At 44.1% G+C, this 18,728-nt stretch overlaps 1 protein-coding gene across 1 annotated transcript in view; it reads right to left on the minus strand.

Annotated features, from left to right (window-relative positions):
* COLQ (collagen like tail subunit of asymmetric acetylcholinesterase) overlaps window positions 1-15,631 on the minus strand; it is a 76,160-nt gene extending 60,529 nt beyond the window's left edge. The window contains exon 1 of the mRNA XM_053600611.1: window positions 15,526-15,631. Coding sequence (XP_053456586.1) covers window positions 15,526-15,631 — 106 coding nt within the window. The remainder of the gene's footprint in view (window positions 1-15,525) is intronic.
* Window positions 15,632-18,728: the final 3,097 nt, after the last annotated feature.

Raw genomic sequence — 18,728 nt, forward strand, 5'->3', positions numbered from 1 at the left:
CATATGACCCAGTGAGAAGCCAGTGATGGTGGCCAAGCCAGTGCCTGTTTCACCCCTCTCCCAACTCCAGGCAGCGAGGCTCAGGGAGAGTCTTCTTCCATGTGGGGAAAGGAAAGGGAAGAACTCAGAGGACTTTGTTTCACAACTTGGGTACCAGCTTAGCCACAGTAAAAACATACCAAGCAGACTCCCAAAGCCCCTGATTCCAGGCCTTCCTGGAACGCATTTCTAGCATCACCTGGGCCAAAAGGAAACCCATTGCCTTGAAGAGAAGGACCTAGTCCTGGCAGGATTTAACACCTGCCAAGTAAAGAGCCCTTTGGCTTTAAATAAACATCAGAGGTAGTCAGGCAGCAATTGCCATGGGATTTGGGTGAGGCCAAGCTGTCATCCTGTGTGACCTGGTACAGTCCCAGCTGTGGTGACCACAAAGGAGTGTCCATCTCACCCCTCCTCTAACTCATCAGCCCAGTATGAGTTAGTATCAGCCCAGAGAGTGAAGAAAGCAAATAAGAAATTTTGCCTGGCAATCCAGGGAATTCTCCCATATCTTACCCAAGCCCACGAAGGTGGTATGTGTATCACCAGAATCGGAATCGGCAGAGTCACAGTATTATTGGACTTGAGGCACCCCCAGTTCTGACACAGCAGCAGTGACTAAAGACTTACACCACAACATTCAATTCCCTTTGAACATGTGGAAAGCATTCCCAAGAAAAACAGGTTCAATGAAGCCAAGACTGTGAAGATTAGAATAAATACTTAACTCCAATGCCTAGACATCAATGACCACCTACAAGTATCAAGAACATGCAAGAAAGTATGACCTCACTAAACAAACTAAATAATGTACCAATGACCAATCCTAGAACGACAGAGATAAACTCTCAAAGAATTCAAAATAGCTGTTCTGAAGAAGCTCAATGAACTTTAAGACAACAGAGAGAAGGAATTTAGAAGACTGTCAGAGAAATTTAACAAACACACTGAAATAACTTCTTAAAAATCAAGTAGAAATTCTGAGGCAAAAAAAAAATCAACTGATAAATTAAAAAATGCATCAGGGACTCTCAACAGCAGAATTGAAAAAACAGAAGAAAGAATTAGTGAGCTTAGGTGCAGGCTATTTGAAAATATGCAGTCAGGAGAGAAAAAAGAAAAAAAAGAAGGAAGCACACCTATAAAATCTAGAAAATAACTTCAAAGGGGAAAAATCTAAGAGTTATTTACCTTTTAAAAAGGAGATTGAGATTGGGGTAGAAAGTTTATTTAAAAAAAATAATAACAGAGAAATTTCCAAACCTAGAGAAAGGTACCAATATTCAGGTACACGTAGGTCATGGAACACCAAGTAGATTTAACACCAAGTAGATTTAATAATTAAGGTAATTATTAAGGTAATAATTAAGCTCCCACAGGACACAGATAAAGAAAAGGTCCTAAAGGAAGCAAGAAAAAGAAAATAAAAAACATATAAAGGAGCTCTGTAAACATCTGGCAGTAGACTTCTCAGTGGAAATGTTGCAGGCCAGGAGACAGTGGAATAACATATCCAAAGTGCTGAAGGAAAAAACCTTAACCTTAGAATATTATGTCCTACAAAAATAGCCTTCAAACATCAAGGAAAAATGAAGACTTTTCCAGCAAAACAAAAGCTGAGCGACTTCATCAACACCAGACCTGACCTACAAGAAATGCTAAAAGGAGTTCTTTGATATAAAAGAAAAGGGCATTAATGGACAGTAAGTAAGTACCTTAAAGTACAAAACTCACGGATAATACAATTATAGAATACTCTATCGCTATTGTGTATATACCACTTCTATCTTAAATAGGTAGACTAAAAGACAAATCTATCACAGATAATAAGTATAACAACTTTTTGAGAGCTAGGTAGCATTAAAAGATATACATTGAAACAAAAAAAAGTTAAAAAGCAAGGGGAATGGAGTTAAAGTGTAGAATTTCTTTCAGATTTATCTTCGCTTATTGTTTGCAAACAGAATTAAGTCGTTATATGTTTAAAATAATTGATTATTAAATGTCTTTTTTTTTGCAAGCCTCATGGTAACCTTGAATCAAAAAACCTACCATGACAGATATACAAAAAATAAAAAGAAACAAATTAAAACACAGTACCAGAGGCGGCGCCTGTGGTTCAGTGAATAGGGCACCGGCCCCATATACTGAGGGTGGCGGGTTCAAACCCAGCCCCGGTCAAACTGCAACAAAAAAATAGCTGGGCGTTGTGGCGGGCACCTGTAGTCCCAGCTGCTCGGGAGGCTGAGGCAAGAGAATCGCTTAAGCCCAGGAGTTGGAGGTTGCTGTGAGCCGTGTGACGCCACGGCACTCTACCGACGGCAGTAAAGTGAGACTCTGTCTCTACAAAAAAAACCCCACAGTACCAGAGAAACTCACTTTTAACAGAGGAAGACAGGAAAGAAGACAGAACGAAAGAGTATCACAGAACAACCATAAATCAAACAACAACATGGCAATAATATGTCTTCATGTATCAATAATAACATTGACTGTGGATAAACTCTCCAATCAAAAGACATAGAGTAGCTGGATGGATAAAAGAATAAGACCTAGCCACATGTTGTCTATAAGAAACCTACCTTACCTATAAAGACACATATAGACCAATAATATAGGGATGGATAAAGATATTCCATGCAAATGGAAACCAAAAACGATCAGGTGAAACAATCAGATAAGATAGATTTCAAGATACAAACTGTAAAAAGACGTCATTGTATGTATAATGATGAAAGGGTCAATTCTATAACAACTATAACAACTCTAGAGGCTACAACAACTCTAAGTATTTATCCACATGACACTGGAAGACCCAGATATATAAAGCAAATATTATAGGCAATAAATAGAGAGGCCCCAACACAATAGTTATTGGAGATCTCAACACTCGAATGCATTTCAGCATTGCAGAGATCATCCAGACAGAAAATCAACAAACATTGGACTTAATCTGTGACTACAGACCAAAGGACAGAACAGATATTTACAGAATTTTTTATTCAATAGCCACAGAATATACATTCTTCTCTTAAGCTCATGGATCATTCTCAGGAATAACTGTATTTAGGTCAGAAAATAAGTCTTAAAATTTTCAAAAAAACCCTCAAATTATATCAAGTATTTTCTCTGACCACAGTGGTATAAATCTAGAAATCAATAATAAGAGCAACACTGGAAATTATATAAACACATGGCAATTAAACAATATGCTTCTGAATGTAGAGTGGGTCAATAAAGACATTAAGAAAGAAATTTTAAAAATTCTCAAAACAAATGAATATGAAAACCCAATGTAAAAACCTATTTGACACAGTGGAAAAAGTATTAAGAAAAAAATTTATAGCAATGAGTACCTATATCACAAAATCAGAAAAGCTTCAAATAAACAGCCTAATGATGCATCTTAAAGGAGTAGGAAAAATAGCAAAAAAAAAAAAAAAACAACAACCCTATATTAGTAGAAGAAAAGAAATAATAAAGATTAGGACAGAGACAAATTAAATTAAAAATCAAAAGATCAATGAAACAGAAAGTTAGCCTTTTGAAAAGATAAACAAAATGGGCAAACTTTTAGTCAGACTAAGAAAAAAGAGAAACAAATCAAATAAATAGAATCAGAGATAAAAGAGGAGACATTACACATGATATTGCAGAAATTCAAAGGATCATTGGAGGTTATTATGAGCAACTGTATGCCAATCAATTGGAAAACCTAGAAGAAGTAGATAAATCCCTAGACACATACAAAATCAAACCAAAAAGAAATCCAAAACCTGAATAATCTAATGACAAATAATGAAACAGAAGCAGTAATAAAAAGTCTGCCAACAAATAAAAGCCCAGGACCCCATGGCTTCACTGCAGAATTTTACCAAACATTCAAAGAACTAATACCAATCTTACTTAAACTCTTCCAAAAAATTGAGGAGGAGAGAACATTCGCATGCTCATTCTATGAGCCCTGTATTACCCTGGTACAAAAACCAGACAAAGACACAACAAAAAAAGAAAACTATAGGCCAATATCTCTGATAAACTGATCTAAAAATCCTCAAGAAAATACTAGCAAACCAAATTCAATAACATATTAAAAAGATTCATCACGATCAAGCGGGATTCATCCTAGGAATCCAAGGATGGTGCAATAGACACAAATCTATGGTGTGATACATGTGATGAATGAGGACAAAACTATATGATCATTTCAACTGATGCTGAAAAATCATTTGATAAAATTTTACATCTCTTCACAATAAAAACTCTCAAAACATTGGGTACAGAAGGAACTTATCGCATGATGATAAAATCTGTATGGACAGACCCACAGGTAGTATCATATTGAATGGGAAAAAACTAAAATCCTTTCCTTTAAAAATAATTTAAAGAGTGGAATTGGAATTTTCCTAATACAAAGAAATGATAAATGCTCGAAGTGATGGATACCCCAGTTACCCTGATTTGATAATTACACATTTATGCTTATATCAAAAGATCACATGTACCCTGTAAATATATACAACTAATATATTACTCATAATAATAAAAACAAAATTTATTTTTTTAAAGTAATTAAACCAAAACTGCATGACCAACATCCTTCAGCTAGTGGGTCACAGAGTTATCTCTCCAGTGCAGAGATATCTGCCTGTGAACTCCATGCCCTTTACTCGCACACTATGGGTTCTCAGTGCCAATACTCAGAAGAGAAATGTACTCTAAGACTCCTTCTTTGTGTGGGTGCTGACTCTGTAAAGTAGCAAACAACTTATTTGCCACAAAGTCAGAGACAGTTTAAGGCTAATAGGATCTTTGAAATCTCACCCACTCCTCATTTACCGAAAGACACTGAATCCCACGAGAGAGCAAATGGCTTGTTCAACACTATACATGCGCCTGAATTTTACCCGAAGGCCTTGGTCCTGTGCTACAAGTCTCTTTTAAGAACATGGGGAAAGGCTGGGCGCAGTGACTCACATCTGTAATCCTAACACTCTGGGAGGCTGAGGCAAGTGGATTGCTTGAGCTCATGAGTTCAAGACCAGCCTGAGCAAAAGTGAGACCCCATCTCTAAAAAAATAGCCAGGCATTGTGGGGGCACCTGTAGTCCCCATTACTTGGGAAGCTGAGGCAAGCCGGTCACTTGAGCCCAAGAGTTAGAGGTTGCTGTGAGCTATGACACAGCAGCATTCTACCGGGGGCAAGAAAGTAAGACTGTGTCTCAAAAAAAAAAAAAAAAGAAAGAAAGAAAAGAAAAGAACATGCGGAAATAGGCAAATAACTAACGCCCTGACTGAATGTCTTCACATCACCTTCCACTGGCCATGAACAAGGAAACCGCAGCAGCAACGCCCATGGTGGCAGCTCTTCAGGTGTCCAGTTGCCTTTCAAGACTGCCCAGTAGAGGGAAGTGGGGGCCAGAGAGGTGGACTCAGGGAATTGAAGAAAATAAAGAAAGAAAAGAAACCATTTCCCTCAGATGCTCTGGGGAAAGCATTTCCAGGTTGTTCCTAAAGCCATCTCAGCCCTCCACCCTCACTTTCTACAAGCACACAGGAAGAGTGAAAAATCACACCACCCAAACCAAGGCTGTTCTTCGGGGCCCTGCTACAGGGGACATTTATCTTTTCCACCCTTAACTTTCCCTGCCATGACCATGACCTTGCCCAGTGAAGCTCTCAGAAAGATAGACAGAAGGGAAATGGGTTGTTTTCTTAACTTAGAGCCTCCCTAAATCCTAAACACTAAGCTCCATGTTAAGAATTTGGTTTCTGGATGACCACAGATAATTTGGAAGCTTTCTGAGGCCACCTCATGAGGTTCCCCCCAGTAAGGATACAGGGACCAAGTTGGCCCTGTTTGGGCACAAAAGAACGGTGCGGTTTCAGCTCCCTGTGATAAAACCCCACCCTGCAAGCCCCTTGTGCAGGGGACACATTCACACATTTGAACAGACTCTAAGTCACAGTAAAGTAACAAGAGTCCCAGTCAGGCCAGGTAGTCCCTCTCAATAGGGTGGCCATTGTCACTCCATTTCTTGCTCTCCTGGGTCCCGAAGAAGCCCCCATGTTCAGACTGAGACCTCCGGAATGTCTTCCCGGGAGCCTGTGTCCCAGGAGAGAGCTACCAGTAACAGCAGGAAGGCTCTTGGGGCTTTCTCCAAACTTCTCCGGAAGATGCCAAGAAGAAAGGGGAGTGGCCTGGCAGGATGGAGTGAAGGGGAATGTGGGATGCTTGGGAGGGGAGGAACCTGCCCAGCTCCTACTGATGCTTTTCTTTCCCTCTCTTTTTCAGTTTTCAGTCCCCAGCTGGATGCTGGTGCAAAGCCTGCAGCAGTCCAGGGCCTCTCCTTCAGCTGTTGCCAGCTTCCAAACACGCGCCTGGTGCTGTGTTTATGCCGGTTGCCACGAGAGATAAGTGCAGTGTGAATGGAGCTAAATTCTCCGGGCTGTGATGGAATAGGGCCAGGTGTATTTTTAAAGCATCTGGGGAAGCCAGTCACCACAAGAAGAGTCTCATTCTCTGGGCAACATGTTCCCTTTTCAGTGACTGGTCTACAAATGCAAAATGGGTGGAAGCTGAGTCTTTTCTTCTTTCTCTAACCCACTGGATATTTTAAACAAAAAGTTCTTTGGGTTGTATTTGGGATTTTTACCATTTTATGCAACTAGTGATAGGGGAAACTATAATTCTTGACATGTGTACAGACACTGTGAGGTTCTGCAAACAATGACAGAAATGTGTAGATACCGCATACTGTAGGCCAGACGCTATTGAAAGTGTTCTATGTTCATAATTATCCTGCTTAGTCCTTACAACTTCTCTAATTAAACCCTACATTTAGCCTCCATTTCATAGATGAGAAAACTGAGGCACAAGGAGGGTAATTTGCCCAAGGTCACAAAGCTAAGGGAAACAAAAAATATGAACCTAGGTAGTGTGGTATCAGCGGCCCTATTCCTAACCTCTTCTTGATTCTGCCTCTGCGATGATTTGGGGTCAGAAAGTCCTGATTTGGAACTTTCACCCTGGCACTGCGTGGCCTCAGGTGAGTGGCTGCACCTCTACGAATGCTCATTTCCTATATGATAAAATGGGAGTGCTAATAGCTACCTCGTGACATTGTTGTGAAGATTAAAGATGGTATATGTAAAGAGTCTACTAGAAATTGCTCAATGAGAGGTCACTTTATGATTGTCAGTGGGGGTTCCATGTGGCAACTGGATCCCCAGTTCTGCATCACAGCAGGAAGGCATCCTGAGCTGTGACTGCTGCTGCCTAGAAGGGTGACTGAGGCAGGGGCTGTACAGAGGCCAGTCGGACACAGCTGGTCTCTCACAGCATGTACGCAGATGCCCCCACTTCTCTGCCCACGGCCCTCAGCATCCATCAATCCCATCCATGAGTCCAGCTTCCTGCCACACGTGCCTCTGACTATGCCAGAGGGCTCTCCGACCTGGGGAAGTTGTTTGGGGCAAACAAGAAGCACAGGAGTGATTAAAATTTCCAGGAGTTGGTGGGTAAATGTCCCAGTTCCCGGTCTGCCTCCCTGTCGAATTGAGCCCCAGCTGCCCAGAGCAGTAATCTGCTCACGAATTCTCTGTGTTCACTCCTTCTCTTCCCACCTCACTGCCCTACTGGGATCACTTCCCACATTAAATTCCCGGCACCCACATCTTTGTCTCAGGGTCCGCTTCTGGGAAGGAACCCAAATGAAGACAGGGTATATGCCTGCACTGGCATTCTGATGTCTTTTAAAATACTCATGGGTCAGTTCACCCAGAGGAAAAAGCAACTGTGGTAGGCTGAATAACGGCCCCCACAGATATCCAGATCCTAATACCTGGAACCTATAAATCTTACCTTATATGGAAAAAAGGACATTGTAGGTGTGATTGAGGAGTTTAAAATGAGGAGATTATCCTGGATTATCTGAGTGGGCCTTAAATATGATCACAAGTGTTCTTATAAGAGTCTGGCCGAGTAGATTTGACACAGATGGAGATGTGCACGGAGGCAAGATGCTATGCCACTGGCTCTGATGCGGCAGAGAAGGCAGGAAACAGACTCCTCCCTAGAGCCTTCAGGGGAGCTTGGTCTTGCCAGCACCTTTACTTCTTTTTTGTTTTTTGTAGAGACAGAGTCTCACTGTACTGCCCTCGGGTAGAGTGCCGTGGTGTCACACGGCTCACAGCAACCTCCAACTCCTGGGCTTAGGCGATTCTCCTGCCTCAGCCTCCCGAGCAGCTGGGACTACAGGCGCCCGCCACAACGCCCGGCTATTTTTTTGTTGCAGTTTGGCCGGGGCTGGATTTGAACCCGCCACCCTCAGCAGCGCCTGTGGCTCAGTGAGTAGGGCGCCGGCCCCATATGCCGAGATTGGGGGGTTCAAACCCAGCACCTTTACTTCTGACAGTGAAAATGATTTTAGACTTCCGACCTCTAGAACTGTCAGAGAATAGATGTGTGTTGTTTAAAGCCACTAAGTTTGTGGTGATTTGTTACAGTGGCCATGGAAAACCAATACAGTAACTCGGAGGCAGGCTAGAGCAGAGGTTCTCAAAGTGTGGGCCATGGACCAGCGGCATCAGCAGCACCTGGGGACTTGTTAGCTAGAAATGCACTCTTGGGCCCCACCCCAGACCTACAGAGTTAGACACTCCTGGGAGCGGGTGCCAGTGGTCTGCAGTTTAAAAATGCCCTCCAGGTGATTCTAATGCTGACTATAGTCCAGTGATTAGCCCTGGCTAGACATTGGAATCACCTGGAGAACTTTATTTATTTATGTATTTATTTAGACACAGGGTCTTGTTCTGCCACCTAGGCTGGAGTGCAGTGGTATGATCACTGCAAACTCGAATTCCTGGGCTTAAGCAATCCTCCTATGTAGCTGGGACTACAGGCACATGCTATCACATCTGGTTTATTGTTTAATTTTTTTAGAGATGGGAGTCTTGCCATGTTGCTTAGGCTGGTCTTGAACTCCTGGCTTCAAGTGATCCTTCCACCTCAGTCTTCAAAAGTGGTGTGATTATTGGCATGACTCATGATGCCACTACCTGGGGAACTTTAAGTACTCCCAGTGCCTGGTCTCATACCCTAGGAGTTCCGATTTAATTGATCTGTTCAGCATGGACACTGGGACTTTGTAAAGCACTCTGGGTGATTCTTTTTTTTTTTTTTTTTTTGAGACAGAGTGTCATTGTATCGCCCTTGGTAGAGTGCTGTGGTGTCACAGCTCACAGCAACCTCCAACTCTTGGGCTTAAGGGATTCTCTTGCCTCAGCCTCCTGAGTAGCTGGGACTACAGGCGTCCACCACAATGCCCGGTTATTTTTTGTTGCAGTTGTCACTGCTGTTTTAGCTGGCCTGGGCCAGGTTCAAACCCTCCATCCTCGATATACGGGGCCAGCGCCCTATGCATTGAGCCACAGGCACCACTCACACAGGGTGATTCTTACATCCAGCCAGGGCTGAGAACCAGCACTGTAGTTTAAGACCCAGTCATCTAGAATGTGGACTTTTAAACTGAACTGAGCTTTGGAATTCTGGAGAGATGCGAAAGAACGGGCAGGCAGAGGCCAAGCCAATAGGCCTTCTAGGCCCAGAAACCTAAAAGTCTCATGCCCAGAGGGGGCCAGACAGGTCAATGTAAGGAGGAAGGTGGACGCAGTATGAGATCAGAGGCGAGCTGGCACTGCGTGACCACCACCTGCTCACGCCACACAGCGATGTCTATGCCAGAATTTGTGCCCCGGACTGCCAGGATGTCCTGCTGTTCAAAGCTTTGTTAAAAGGGACATCAGAAATATATATTTTTAAAAAGTTAAAGTATTTAATTTTAAATGTTAGCAACTAAGGCAACTTAAAAAATATTTCTGTCTGTGTTCAAGCATCAAACATAAAGATTAGATTTAGAGCTTGGGAACCTGATTCCTGAGCTTCATAACCGCTCCGTGGGCCCTTCGTTCACCTGTTGGGCACAGTGGGATCGCATAGACAAATTCTTCTCACAGAGATGACGGAAACCCCATGTGGGTGGGACAGTTTTGTCTGTTTGCTCACTGCTGCATCCCAGTCCCAGGAACATGGTTGGCACTCATAAGATGTCTGTTGAATTAATACATCTTTGTAGCAATCCTGTGAGACAGAGCCCATTGTCCCATTCTACAGATGAGGAACTTGGGGCTCGCTGCAGTGAAGTGACCTCCCCACCATCACATAGTTCATAACCAAGACATTTAAGCCCAGGACCCCTCCCAGTAGGGGCTTCCCTGAAAAGCAAACACACTTTGGGGGATGGCTGGTACTAGTCATAAGAACAATATGAATAGTACTGAAGTCGGGGCACCAGCTTATCTGGTGTCTCATCAGAGCCAGAGGCACTCTCTGTTCATGCTGGTTGTGGCAGCGGCAGCTGTGGCTCTGAATAAAGCAGACCTGATCATGGTGAATGGCAACCTGAGGGCTTGGCCCAAGTTATCCAAGGGGAAAGTCTCCCATCTCTCACGTAAGCTGGAGATGAGACCACTACTTCATGCATAGGCTTGGACTGGGGTGAGGCAGGAAGCCTGGGACCCCCTAGAGAGCCCTTTCATTTAAGAACCCTCTCTGATTTTATTATCCAGAGAAAATATGAAGAGGTAAATCAGAGGAGACGGCTGGCAAGTGCATTACGGGACATTAAACAATAGCTGATCAGCATCAGACACAAATAAATGGCCCATAATCTAGTGCCAAGAACATGGATGGTTCCCAAGTGGTGGCCTGGCAGGCTTCCAGGCAGGGGAGCCAGGGGCTGGATGGCCTTTCTAGGCCACAGAGCGCCTACCCTGGGTCCCATCCCAGTGGGCAACAGAAAAAGATTCCAGTGCCCAGACAGAAATCACATCCTTCCACTTGATCACTCTGCAGGACTGGATTTGTGTCTTCTCGCCATCTGGTCTCTGACACCTGGACCCAAACATCACCTGGAGAGTCTTGGCCTGCACGAGGAATCCTGCATTAGACGAGGGAAGCCACACGTGTCTGTGTGGTACGGGCGGGTCTGCTCCCAATACCTGAAGAAAAGGCTTGTGAAGTGGGGCTACTCTGGCTCCAAGAAGGCCCCACCCCAAAAACTTTGGGTGGAACTTGTTTCACTAGAGCCAGTTCTTTAGCCCTCATTAAAATGCAAAGACCACCTAAGGAGAGATAAATCAGTACCCTGGCGAGTAAGGCATACTTTATTAGAAACTGATATTTCAGTTCTTGCCAGAGCTTTGGACACTGATATCCTGAGGAGAAGGTTGGAGGTAGTGAAGAGTACCGAACCCAGAGGAGAGTTTCCAGAGAATAGGAGGGCAACCGGCAGGGCCTTCAAAGCCAACATCACTGTCCGGGACTGTGGCAGATTTGGTCTATATAGGTGAAAACCGTGGACTCAGAATTCCAGTCTCCAGCTCTCCTACATGCCAGCTGTGTGCCGTTGGGAGTTAACCTTTCTGATCCTCTATTTCCTCACCTGAAAAGTGGGAGTAATGCCACACCCATCCAGGGGTGCTGTGAGAATTACATAAATTGAACTGTGTGAAAGGCCCACCCCTCTATGACATTATTTTCCTTGGGTCTATACCTCCACATTCTAGAAATTGTACATCTAGAAATGAGCTACATCTATGGATGGATATCAGAGCTAAGTCAATCCACAGATCCATAAGTGGGCCCAGCCAGGACTAGCCAAACCCAGACCAGCTAGATCAGCAGACCCTTAGTAAACCCACAAACACATCAACTCCAGTAAAATAATTGTTGGTTTAAGCCACCAAGTGTTAGGGTGGTTTGTTTCCCAGTAATAGTTCATACATGAAACATAGGGCTCCTAACATTTTAAGTGACCGCCATGTTCAGTAGAAACCAGTCAAAGATAAAACTCATTTATCTGCCTTCTTAAGCGAGATAAAGTGACCATAACTCAGTCTTCACTCATTTACGCTCATCACAATGAAAACCAGTTAATGTGCTTTTTATACAGTCAAGCATGTCCCCATGGGTTACATACAGAAGTCTCTAGAGTCCAGTCTACTATTCCTTTTGAAATCTCGGAACCATTCCTAGTTTTTTATCATTTTTCTTCTAATCAATTTCATCAGCTATCATTTTGTTGTCACTCTGTCTATCCTCCATCCCTAATCTAATGTACTATACCCAATTCACCACACTTCAAGACATCTGCTCTCTAAGCCTGTTAGAATGGTGTTCAACATAAAAGTTAGTAGGCTTAGAGTAAGGGCCTAAGACAGTTTTCTGTCTATCAAATGCATGTGATTTAGTGCTGGGATTTCTATGATCAATTTTGGCTTCTTTGATGTTTTTTCCCCTACTTCCTGGTCCTCTTCTGGGACGCAGCAGTTGAGGTAGCCAGGTAAAGAACACCTGCTCCAAATAGTGGTTCTGTGTCTGGCATTGCTGGAATACAATCTTTCCTGAAGGGAGGAAGGAGTGGCACAGCTGTAAAGGCCTGTAAGAGCTCTTCCTCCATCTCAGCACCAATCTGGGCCCTTCAGCACATGCTGCCTGTGTTTTAACAGCAGGTGATTCTGAATTTCTCCCAGAGCAGAAGTCACATCCGACTTGTCTTTGTGTCCCCCTCCAGCACATGTCACAGTGCCAGATGCACAGTAGCCACTCACTAAGTTGTAGTGGATGGAATGAAAAGATTTTCCTGCAGTGGCCTATATTTCTGTGTAGACACAGCATGTCTCCAGAAGAATAAGAATTTACAAGCTTCTGAATATAGACTATTTAATGTCCAGTTGTTAGAAAATATTTTCAAAGGATTAAAATTGTCTCATGTCAAAGAAAAGTTCCCATTTCAAGGCCTACATTGATTTTTGAAATAGGCCAATGATAAAGCCATGGCGTCTACATGAGGGGAACGAGCCAAGAGAGAAGGCAGAGTTTTTGCCTTATTGACTTTAGTGATTCCCCTTCGGTCTGTCTCGTAGTTTTACCAAATGTTTAAAGACCACATTCCAAACCAGAAGATCCAGATGCAGCACTTTATCATGAAGGGCCGTGGGTGTGTGGACTGGTATTCTAGCCCTGCCTCCCTCTTCCCTCTCTGTTCTCTGTGTTTGGATACTGACATCCATGACCTGCCCTCCAGCTTCAGGTTGGATTTGGCCAATGGGAGGCACTTCCAATAGGTGGTCGGATGGGAGAGAGAGGTCGAGGTGTTTCTTCTTCACTTTCTCTCTGCTTTGGGTCCCTCCATGACCAGTGCTCCTGCTGTATGGCCCCCCTCTAAGGCTCCAATCTGTGGGGGATCCACTTCCCTATTTCCTTCTCCTTCTTTCTCAAGCACAAGGTAGTAAAGGCTCCCTGTGGTTACTGATCTCTGGTGTCTCAACATTCCTCATTGGTTCCCTTAACTCCATCCACCTTCTGACAGTGGTCCCTTCGTTCAAGTCTTTTCATCTGAACCATCTGAGTTGCTTCTTTATCCTGATGTTGTTCTAATTGGTACAACTGCAAAGAAATCTCCCCTAAGAGATGTCTGTGCTGTACCAGGGTGCTCTCCAGGGCACAGAGTTCAAAGAAATTCAGAAGTTCTTTTCTCTCTAGCTTTCAGAATGCCTTGGCCACCTGGGCTCTATCCAGGGGTCCTCAAACTATGGCCCGCGGGCCACATGACGCGGTGTGATCATATCTGTTCTTGTTTTGTTTTTTTACTTCAAAATAAGATATGTGCAGCATGCATAGGAATTTGTTCATAGTTTTTTTTTTTTTTTTAAACTATATTCTGGCCCTCCAACGGTCTGAGGGACAGTGAACTGGCCCCCTGTTTAAAAAGTTTGAAGACCCCAAGTATTAATAATACAAAATGATGGTAAACTCCAATCTGTAGATGAGAGAAGTTTTCATTCTTTTATTCACCAAATATTTACGAGCACCTACGATTACCAGGCACTGTCATGACCCTGGGGAGGAATGATAATATGCAAGATGGACACAGTCCCTGCTCACATGGCGCTTACAGTGTGATGCCAGCTGCCTCCCAGAAGTCAGAGAGCCCGTCAGGGCAGCACCGGAACCAGAAAACTGAGTTTCCTGACGTCCCGAGCCTTCCGCAGATTCTCAAAGGGTCACCCAAACAAGATGACCAAATTAGACCAAATTAACTATCAAGCTTCTCCTTGAATTGGGGAAAAATGATCTACTCACTCCTGGAAGAAACTCTGTGCTCTCAATTTGAATTTGTGAGGGCAAGTTGGCACCCACGGGTCCTCCCACCCCCCAGTATTCTCCACAAATCCTCCCTCCTCTCCTTCTGTTCCTCACACATTTATAATTAGTCTCCCGCTCATCTCTGAGTCACTCTCTTGGGGCCCACAGATGTTGGCAGCAGAACTTGTCGACAAGCTGTTTTTATGAATGGGCAGCAATTGGGATCTGAACGCAGAGACATGCCCTCTCCAAGAGTTGGCGTTTTGGCCCTTCTTGTGTTTCCAACAAAGGCAGCAGCAGTGAAATTTGTCTCAGGTAAGTATTTTTGAGACTCACGCTGGAGGGCATGACTAAAACTGTCTTTGCCGGGAGACCAAGGGTCACTGAGGTGACTTGAAGCGGCTGTGAGAGGCAGGCAGCAAAGACTGGGGTCTGCCTGCCTCCCTCAAGCCCTCCGGAAACATTTGAGTTTCCTCACAAAGACTTAAATAGTTTGCTCCAGTAACCCAATACTTCCCCTGCTCCAGGTCAGACAGGACAAGGGCAGCAGCCTGGTGCCCTCAGAACAGGCTGCCAGGCTGTCAGGCAAAGCCCCTTCCCCAAATCTTGCAGCCCTACCCAGCAGACACACCCAGCTCCAGGCCGGCCTATCACTCTGGAACCTCCTCCCCTTCTCCCAGACCCCTAGCTGCCTCATCTGAGGCTGAAGAAGTCTCGTCCCCCAAAGCAAACAGGGCCAGGGACACAGAGAACCTAGTCCTGAGTTTGCAGCAGGTGTCCCTGGCCTCAGAACAATCAGCTGGGCTCCCTTCCCTCCAGCAGGATTGTCCCTTGGTGGACACTGCCCAGGCTTGGACAGAGACATGCTTACTCCACAACATGCCTGGGAGGCGAGCCTGCTTCGGAAGAGGTCAGAGACATATTTACAGAAACTTCTGGGGCTCACTTGCCCTTCTCTGTCTCTTTTAAGCTCCCCCAAATTCCTGGCCAAGATGAAATCATGCAGTCAACGGGGAAAAGAAGTAGGGGAGGCAGAAACCCTTTTATCAAAAGCTCTCTGGTTTTGAGCAGCCCCAGTAAGGGCTGGCTAGAACAAGACAGAAAGGGCTTCCAAGGCAAGCTCAGGTGACAGGAAGCTGCTTGGTAGCTGTCTCCCTCCCAGCCTCCCTCCGCCAAGAGTTGAATGGCAAGAATATCAGGACGCACTGCAAAACAGTCTCCCTTCCTCCCGCTGGCCCTTGACAGATGGAAGAGAGGAAAGTTGTGGTCACCATTTACCTGCTGAGATAGGGAGGACACTGTTGATGAAAGTCGGCTGAGACACGATAGAACGGAAGAAAAGCTGAAGATAAATTCCCAAAGTCATTGGATTCAGCACAACCATGCTGGCCGGGGTCTGGCAAGTGTCAAGTTAGCGGGGAGGCTGCTGTGAGCCTTGGTTATATCTGCTTTTGTCTTCCTCAGTGCTGAGTGTGTGTGTGTGTGTGTGTGTGCACGCATTTCTCTCTCTCCTCCTTCCCCCTCTTCCCCTCTCCCGCCCCTCCTCCTCTCCCCCATGCCTTTACCAAGAAAGAATGCCAACCATTTCCCATTAAACCTTCTCCATACTACACATGGTTATATTTATCTCAAGCACTGTATCAAATGCCCACATTAAAATTAAGATGTCAGAATTTTCTTTCTTGGAGACTGAAGTAAGTGGCTATGGGAGAGGTGATGAAAAGGCAGCCAAGTCTCCAGTGTTCACGGGCAGCAGTCCTCAGAGCAGGTGGATTCCTCGTTGGTTATGCGCCATCATCCACCTGTCTGGAGGGAAGGTGTCCTGCCCACCACAGAATAGACTCTTCTGATTCACGCTGAATCTCCTGGAGACAACCCCACCTTGCTGTCAGTCGGTACATTTTTATCCACTGGTGACAAATGTAAAACTGACCTTTGATGTTTTTTTCTTTAATTATCCCATAAAAAGGAGGAGGAAAGTAGTTTGTATTTCCAAATAGCTTGCTCTGTGAAAAGTGTCTCTTTAGAAGACGCAACCTTTTAATCAATGAGAGGCAAAATAAATGCAGATAATAAATGGGTTGAAAAGTGAATGATTATTTACCAAATTATATTGGAAAAACAATATCATTAACTTGATTTTTGGCTAGACAAAATTCTTCAAATAAAAATTATTGGAATTTTAATACCTTTTATGAGTTTATAAAGTTTCTTATAGAGATCTTTAGGTCACTAAAATAATTAAAATAATCCACATGGTTGTTCATTTTCCTTTAATTTACCTAGCACATTCCCAGGACTCACAGAAGTTAATTCGGAAACAGTCTGGTAGTTACCGGCCTCTGGAAGGTGGGGTTAGGTCAGGGCATAGCATAAGGTGATACTCTGCTGCGTTAGCCCCAGACTTGGGCTTGTCTCCAGCTCTGGGTGGCACAGTACAAATCGTTTGACCTCTCTAAGCCTCAGTTTTTCTCATCCATGAGATAGTGACAATGTTCCCTTTACATTCATTGGGAACTTTAAATGAGGTAACATGGGGTGAACCCTACATGAACTAGAACATATAGACGGCACAAATAAAACCAGGGAGCTGTGGTAGATTGGGTGCAATCGCACCCCCATATGTGCGTGCCACTCTTCCCATCAAGAGGTGGGATCTATTTCCCCTCTCTTGAATCTAAGCTGGCCAATAGGATGTGGCCAAAGGGACACGGTGACTTTTCCAGCCCTAGGCCTTAAAAGACCCAGCAGCTTCTGCTTTTGTCTTTTCTCAAAAATTAGCTGCCTTGTAAAAAAAAAAAGTCTAGGCTACTGAAGAGGCCACATGGAGGGAGAGCAGCCAGCTCTCCTCTGTTGTGACCATCCCAGACAAGGCATTGGACATGTGAGTGAGTCCACGTTAGACCATCTAGCCCTGCCCAGACCCCAGATGACAGCAGCCATGGGAGTGACCCTGAGTGAAACTCGCTAAAGAACTGCCCAGCCCAGATAGAATGATAAGCAGATAAAAGGGCTACTGTTACCATTCTTTAAGGCTTAGGATTATTTGTTATGCAGCAACAGCTAACTAATAAAAAGTTGACAGGAAAATCTTGTGATCTTGATGGCATGAAGAATACATTTGGACTAAATTCAAAATGTAAAGACAGTTTAAAGAAAGGGTACCCTCATTTACCTGCTCCCAAAATGTTTAATATAAGGAGCTGTGACCAGGAACAGTGATTTATGCCTGTAATCCTAGCACTTTGGGAGGCCAAGGCAGGAGGATCACTTGAGGCCAAGAGTTCAAGACCAGCCTGGGCAACATAGCAAGACCTCTACAAAAAGTAGAAAAACTAGCCAGTCAGGAAGAGTGAGTTTTATTGTATATAATTTTTCTGTCAATAAACTTAATTTGAAAAAATCAAGAAGTTCACATTTATGCACCAACATGGAAGGTTGTTACTGGAATATTATTGAGTAAAATAGGAAAGTGGCAGTACATTTGACCAAACTTGTGAACAAACAAGCAAATTTATCAATTATTTAGATGTACAAAGAGAACAATCTAGAATGACACATATTGCATAGTACATAGGATGATGAAAGATGGAGACTTCTCTTTTTCACCTTGTACATATTTATGTTGCTTGAAATTTTTACAATGAACATTATTAAACTTGTAAGTTAAAAATAAGTTTTTTGTTTTTTGGGTTTTTTTTACAAAATCAAATTCTGGCAACCTTAGGATTATAGAAAAAAGCGGAAAGGAAAAAGTCACCTTTCCTGAATGTCTGAGGTCCAATAAGTCCTTTGCAGATGTGTTGTGAGGAGCAGACAGTGCTACTGATCAGTCCTGAGAGAGAAGCAGAGCTCTCGGCCTGGTCTCTGTGACCTGAGTTAATGATGATTCAGTTACGCAGAGGTTGCAGAGGCATCAGCAGGCAGGAGACAAGCCTGGGCAGCTGAGGAGCCCCGGAAAGGCCCCTTTCACCGTGCGCTGCTCCCTGGCAACAACTGGAGCTTAAATTAAAGCCAGAACTGAGGGGGCCTGGCAATACGAAATTTTGTCAGAGAGCCAGAGGAGATAACAAGCACCAGAAGACTGAAAGACTCAGCCAGGCACTTAGCCTGAGTTACATCTCTCAGCCCAGGAGCTTGGTTTCTCTCTTTCAGGGCAAAGATTATTATTATTATTATTATTCTTTTGAGACCGAGTCTCACTTTGTCACACTCAGTAGAGTGTCGTGGTGTCACATAGCTCACAGCAACCTCATACACTTGGGCTTAAGTGATTCTCTTGCCTCAGCCTGCCAAGTAGCTGGGACTACAGGCACCTGCCACAATTCCTGGCTATTTTGGGGGTATAGCTCAGTGGCAGAGCATTTGACTGCACAATGCCAGGCTATTTTTAGAGACGGGGTCTTGCTCTTGCGGGCTGGTCTCAAACTCCTGAGCTCAGGCAATCCCAGAATGCTGGGATTATAGGCGTGAGCCACCAT

The sequence above is a fragment of the Nycticebus coucang genome, chromosome 8 (genome assembly GCF_027406575.1).
Source record: "Nycticebus coucang isolate mNycCou1 chromosome 8, mNycCou1.pri, whole genome shotgun sequence".
Classification (NCBI taxonomy): domain Eukaryota; kingdom Metazoa; phylum Chordata; class Mammalia; order Primates; family Lorisidae; genus Nycticebus; species Nycticebus coucang.